Source organism: Cynoglossus semilaevis, chromosome 16 (assembly GCF_000523025.1).
Source record: "Cynoglossus semilaevis isolate Cse_v1.0 chromosome 16, Cse_v1.0, whole genome shotgun sequence".
NCBI classification, from domain to species: domain Eukaryota; kingdom Metazoa; phylum Chordata; class Actinopteri; order Pleuronectiformes; family Cynoglossidae; genus Cynoglossus; species Cynoglossus semilaevis.
This window is the reverse complement of record NC_024322.1, coordinates 976766-983006: the sequence shown is the minus strand read 5'-3', so window position 1 is coordinate 983006 and position 6241 is coordinate 976766. Positions and strand designations below refer to the sequence as shown.

Genomic DNA, 6241 nt, shown 5'->3' with positions numbered 1-6241 from the left:
GCCCTCTAGTGGCTGTCAGGGTGAAAATAACAAAATGTGAAATTATATATTTTAATATACAAGTCGCAGCTGTGTATATGTCGCAAACCCAGTCAAAGGATGAAAAAAAAAAATTCCGACCTATACTCTGGAAAATAATGTACATATATATTCAATATTATAGTGAAATTCGAATTGTGCAGTAGTATTTAGCAGTACATTTGGAATGTTCTGGCTTGATGATGAGCCTTTGTTCTGTGTCAAACAGGGAAAGTCGTACCCCTTTAAAGGTTCATTCCCTCCCTTCTGGAACCCTTTGGTTCTGCTGGACTTTAACAACCTGTGGAGGACGATGGACCAAATGGGAAAAGAGGTAAAGAGAGATTGTTTCCTTATTTTTTTTTTTTTGTTTTGTTTCTTTCATTTTTCCCCTCTAAAGAGTCCCATCCCTGTCTCACTTCTAGATTCCCAGGGAAGCTCCTTGGAGAGCTCCTCATGCAGAGGAGTGGGACAAAATGAGTATGCAGCAGCTCTTTGAAAAGATTTGCTGGACCAGGTATCCCTCGTGAGCTTCGTCTAGCATTTCTTTGTTTGAAAATGCACCGGTTCGAGGTCGGACCCATCCCTAAACCGTTCCTCCGATCTTTTCTCTCCGTAGAACTGTTCGCCGCTTCGCCACGCTCTTCATTAACGTGAACGTGACCTCTGAACCCCACGAGGTGTCTGCGCTGTGGTTCCTCTGGTACGTGAAGCAGTGCGGAGGAACCATGAGGATCTTCTCCACTACCAACGGAGGGCAGGTAGAGCGTCCGCTTGCATGCGATGTCTTGAATTTCTTCCATTTTTCCACAAACCAAACTGATACAGAACAACATTAGCCACAAACATTTCATCCCAACGCTTCAAATGAGTCATTCATGTAGTCGGGATATTTATGAGTACAACAAATGTTTTACTGTAAAGTATTGCTTTTTTTCCCTGTCAAGTACACAGCAGCTGATCACTAGTAACGACTATTTGCTCCTTCATCTGATGATTTTCTGATTTTCAGATCAGAAGATCAGAAGATCAGTCTGATAAAGATAATAAAGCAAATTTTTTTTTGGTCTTTTACTCTGTACACCAGTGGTCCCTAACCTTTTTCGTACCGAGGACCAGTCGGCCGGTATCAGCCGTTACTGCAGTCCGGTAATAGCGCGCCATTGTTGAAGGATTATTCAATTTCCAAAATGAAATAAATATGTAAATAAAAAATCTTTTAGACTTTATTCTGTTAGTATCAGAGTCTTTGAAACATTGGGACATTAAGGGATATGATGGCTTTTTATTAATGAAGTAAATTACTGAAACTGAAGTACATTTTTACACTGTGTCCCACTGTGGTCCAGTACCAAATGACCTACAGACCGGCACCGGTCCCCGGACCGGAAGTTGGGAACCCGTTCGCTACACGTTGGTCCAGACTCTAATGGTCCTACAGAGAGATGGCTTGGTAACTTAATGATCTTTACTGATTCAAGTCTCAAGTATTTAGGCCAGGTGCGCCACAATTTCTTTGGCATGGGAGCTATTATTCAAATGTCCAGGGAAAAAGCGATCTGCCTACATTGAAAATCATTACATTTATATTTGCCAATTTAATCCGAACATACTGTAACGGAGCGGTGTAATAAAGGGAGAGGCATCTTTTATTAAAACAAACTCAGGTATGTAGCATATGTTGGATTTATCTTTCTGCAGGAAAGGAAGTTTGTGGGTGGTTCCGGTCAGATCAGCCAGTGCATGGCCAAGGAGCTGGGCGACCGAGTGAAGCTTCAGTCTGCAGTTTACAGCATCGACCAGACGGGGGAGCTGGTGGCGGTGGAGACGCTGAGCAAACACATCTACAAGGTAAAGACGACAACCTGAGTCTGACACGTTAAGATAAAAAAAAAGGATAAAAGTGAGCAGATGGTTTGTGAAGCACACAGTCTGAAGAGTCACTTTCAGCTCGTCCTGCCATGGGGGCGGCCCCCTAGAGGCAACATAGGGAGTTGCCTATGTTGGGCCTGGGCAAACGTTTTGACTCGCGGGGCACAGTTCTCCTAAAAGTGAACAGGGGGCGCCAGGTCAGGAGCAGATAGATTCGTTGTCATGGGAACTAAGATAAATGAGGTGTAAATGCTTTTAGCATTTTCGCCATCTATTGGAGAATTGTGGGTATTGCAGGGAAAGAAGCAGAAGTATAATGAGAATATAAATAAATAATATCATTCGGAAAAGTTTGGTGGGCCGGATCAGGCTATTTGCACACTCTGCAGCAGCTTAAAATACTAACTCAACCGGTGTGTTAGTGTGCTAATTTTTTATGCGTTAGACGATCAGCTTGCGTCACATTAGCCATTAGCTGGTTAGCTCAATGTACGGCTGACAAGCTGACTGACACCGTAGATTGTAATGTTGGTGTTTTTAAGGAAGCTCCCGACAAGAAGATGAGCAGTTACGACTTAGATCCATCTCTATGAAGACTTTTTTTTTTTTTTTTTTCAGTTTTACATTTTTTGACATTTTGTCAGATTTGGATCAGTCACAAAATCTACTTGCTGTTATTTTTTCTGTTTCAGCAGTCATATTTATCATTGTCATATAGCTCTCTACTGACCCCTGCTGGTCTCACCTTAAATGTGTTATTTTTACATGTTTTTTATTTTACATTTATACAATAATATCATTATACCTGCTGGTCTCACCTTAAATGTGTTATGTTTTATATTTTACATTTATACAATAATATTATTATGTTATTGAATAAATGTATTATTATGGGGGATGTGTAAAAATATCAGTCATCCGATATTATCGGCCCGATATTAGTGTAATTATGTAATATCTGTAAGAATCACTAGCAATTTTTTTCGTCCAAAAATAATGAAAACCCAATAACGCAATCCCTGTATCCATAATCCATATATTCTGGAATCAATTGTGGGATGCTGAGAAGTTTACCACAGTTTTGGTTCAAAAAACGGCTATGAATATCGATACCGGTCGATCTTGAAATCGGACGTTAAGTATTTGGACAATATTGGCAAAACGTTAATATCAGACGTCCCCTAATTATTATTACTCTCTCCTCGCTGCCCACGGCGCTGTCTTTTAGGCCAAGTATGTGATCATAGCGACCCCTCCTGGCCTGAATCTGAAGATGCACTTTAATCCCGAGCTGCCCCCGCTGAGGAACCAGCTGATCCACCGGGTACCTATGGGCTCAGTCATCAAGTGTATGGTTTACTACAAAGAGAACTTCTGGAGGAAGAAAGGTGAATAGCGGAGAAATTGGATTTTTGAATTTTTTTTTTTTTTTTTTTTTTTTTAAATAAGAGTACAACCTAAACAGATGTGAAAGGCATAGAACAGAGGAGACATTAATTCAAATGTCCAGGCTACTGTGGCAGCATGGTGATCGAGGAGGAAGGAGCTCCCATAGGTCTGACCCTGGACGACACAAAGCCTGATGGGACTGTTCCTGCCATCATGGGGTAAAGTCACTGACAACACCACACTTGATTTAGAGCCTGGAGAGGGCGCTGGAGGCCTTTGGCTCTGAAACAAAAAAAAAAAACAAAAAAAAATGTATTTTTTTTTCCTTCCAGATTCATTCTGGCTCGTAAGTGTAGAAAACTGTGTGACCTAACCAAAGAGGAGAGGTGAGTCCATCACGCACACTTTAACAGTTCACAACATTTGCTTTGGATGATCATTTTTACCCAAACTTGTTTTCTCAGACTGAAGAGAATCTGTGAGATCTACTCCAAGGTTCTCTGCTCGGAAGAAGCTCTGCACGTAAGTTCGACTCTAGAATCAAATTAAATTAATTTCCCCGGCTCAAAACCAATAATGTGGCAAATGTGACCCATTTAGCCTGTGCACTACGAGGAGAAAAACTGGTGTGAGGAGGAATATTCCGGAGGCTGCTACACGGCCTACTTCCCTCCCGGAATCCTCACACAGTTCGGCCGGTAGGAAACGGAGCACGGGAATTGTTTTAATCCTGACGTTAAAATCCGTTCAGCTGATTGTTTGTGTTATCTTTTCGTCAGGGTGTTACGGGAGCCTGTGGGTCGATTGTATTTCGCAGGAACAGAAACAGCATCGGAATGGAGTGGCTACATGGAAGGTGCCGTTCAGGCCGGAGAGAGGGCAGCGCGAGAGGTGCTAATAACATTAAGTTACAGTATTATGATACAGTCGGTATCAGTGCACCTCAATGAGCCGATCGCTTCGTGCATCCATTCTAGCTCAAGCTAGCATTTTGCTAGATTGGGGAAAAAAAAAAAAAAACATCAGAAGAGTCTGATTTACGGCCCGGGGGAGCCATAATGAAGGGCAAAAGTTCCCCCAAAAAAAATGTATAGAACCAGCAAACATGAGCAGCTTTTCTTCCCCGTATATTGCCATATTATGAGAATTATATATTGTTAATGTAAATTATATTGGTAATGTAAATGTTAATATACCATTTTGTATACACTGTAATTTGAAGGGAATCCTAATTGGCCCAAATTTGCAATGAGAGCATCACTAGTAGTTACGACGTCCTAAGAATGTCTTCAAAACAGAAATTAGACCATTTTGATTTTCCTTCATTTGAGTGATCTTTAAATATTTTGAAATACAAAAGACAATAATCAATTATTATTTTGCTGGGAACTTTTAAGTAGATGCTTCTTTTTCATCAACCTCCTTCTGGGTCCTCCTGCTGACTGATCTCCTGTCTCTTCCTGCAGGTCATGTGCGTGATGGGTAAAATCCCCCAAAGTCAGATCTGGCAGTCCGAACCTCCGTGTGAGGTGAGAAAGTGTACGTGAAAAGGTACGGTCACTCAAACTCACCCCTAATTTTTTTTCTTTTTTTCTTCTTCAATTCCTGATTTGACAGGAAGTTCCTGCTTTCCCGTTCATTACCACCTTCTGGGAGCGTAACCTTCCTTCAGTTAAAGGCCTAATAAGGTTTTCAGGAGCCTCGGCCCTTCTCTGCGCATTAAGCGTTGCGGGAATTGTGGCGTATAAGAAGGGCCTCTGCCCCCGGTGCCGCTAACGCTGCTTTGCTCTTCAGAACCTCCGCAGGAGACCACAGAGTTCTGACCTACGGGATGTGGTGTGAGGTTATGTATTTTTTTTTTTTTTCTCTTCCTGGTTTTTACGGTATATAATATAGGTGTACGGCCAAGAAAGAGACAGTCTGGGGTTTAAAGACTGTCTCAGACGCTGATTCAGATTCGATTCAAGTCAAAATGGATAGAGAGGTCAGGATGACGTTGGTAAAAATGTCTGAGAAAGATTTTAGAAATATCACTCACATATGATTATTAAACCCATAGATTAGTGCGTGCGTGCATGCGTGTTTACCTCTGCTGATTTCTGGTGCTGGTTTTCTCTACATTAGCAGGTGTATGTCTGACATCGAGCAGGTGCGTTTGGTCAACCAATCCCTTGAAACAACAAAAACCTTTCCCTTGAACATTTTACACCATACAGACTGTTTTCTAGACCCGAGCGAGGATTTTCAAGCCGGGTCCCAACCATCCGAACCAAAACCGACCCAGTTGCCCCCTGGCCCCTAGTGGACATCCATCACAGCACAGATAGCATTGTCTTAATGCTAGTCTACAGATTGAAATGAATGACAAAAATATAAATACATTTCAAAATGTATATTTTCCTCTGTCAACACAGCTATAGCTGTTATGAGTTAGACTTTCCAGTAGATGGCGATAGCGAGCTATGTCAAACATTTTAATAAGAAATGAATAGACACCCCACCCCGCCCTGCGGAATTGGGGCCCTATGCACTGTGAATGTTCACCGGAAGTACGTACTGCTCCTATGGCGCAGTACAGGCTGTCAGTCACAGGGTGTCACTGTGTATGGTGAAAACGGACACATTTTTTTAACAGTAAACGGATGTGTATTTATTTTATTTTATTCAAATGAAAAGCAGGTTTAAGGCTTTGGCAAGTTTTTAAAAAAAAAAAATAAAAAATTTTAATTTGTAAAAACACTCATGGTCAGTTTTCATGGGACTGGTTGTAATTTAAAAAAACCCCCATGTTCAGTTTTCATGGGACTGTTTGCCCCTACTCTGCATTCAAAAAAAAAAAAAAACGAGTTCTAAGGCACAATTCCATTCCATTGTACGTCAGGTGTCCTTCTAAAAGCTCTCCTCTCTGATGTCGCTCATCGGGTTTTTTTAACAGTAGCTGACACTGACACTGACACGTGTC

At 41.5% G+C, this 6241-nt stretch overlaps 1 protein-coding gene across 2 annotated transcripts in view; it reads left to right on the top strand.

Annotated features, from left to right (window-relative positions):
- The window catches only part of mao (monoamine oxidase), a 22408-nt gene extending 16367 nt beyond the window's left edge, over positions 1-6041 (top strand). For both annotated transcript variants that reach the window (XM_025063672.1, XM_025063671.1), the window contains 12 exons: positions 248-352; positions 444-535; positions 638-779; positions 1720-1869; positions 3119-3278; positions 3401-3497; positions 3612-3665; positions 3744-3801; positions 3880-3977; positions 4059-4170; positions 4746-4808; positions 4897-6041. In XM_025063672.1, the coding sequence (XP_024919440.1) occupies positions 248-352; positions 444-535; positions 638-779; positions 1720-1869; positions 3119-3278; positions 3401-3497; positions 3612-3665; positions 3744-3801; positions 3880-3977; positions 4059-4170; positions 4746-4808; positions 4897-5055 (1290 nt within the window). In that variant the 3' untranslated portion in view covers positions 5056-6041. The remainder of the gene's footprint in view (positions 1-247; positions 353-443; positions 536-637; positions 780-1719; positions 1870-3118; positions 3279-3400; positions 3498-3611; positions 3666-3743; positions 3802-3879; positions 3978-4058; positions 4171-4745; positions 4809-4896) is intronic.
- Positions 6042-6241: the final 200 nt, after the last annotated feature.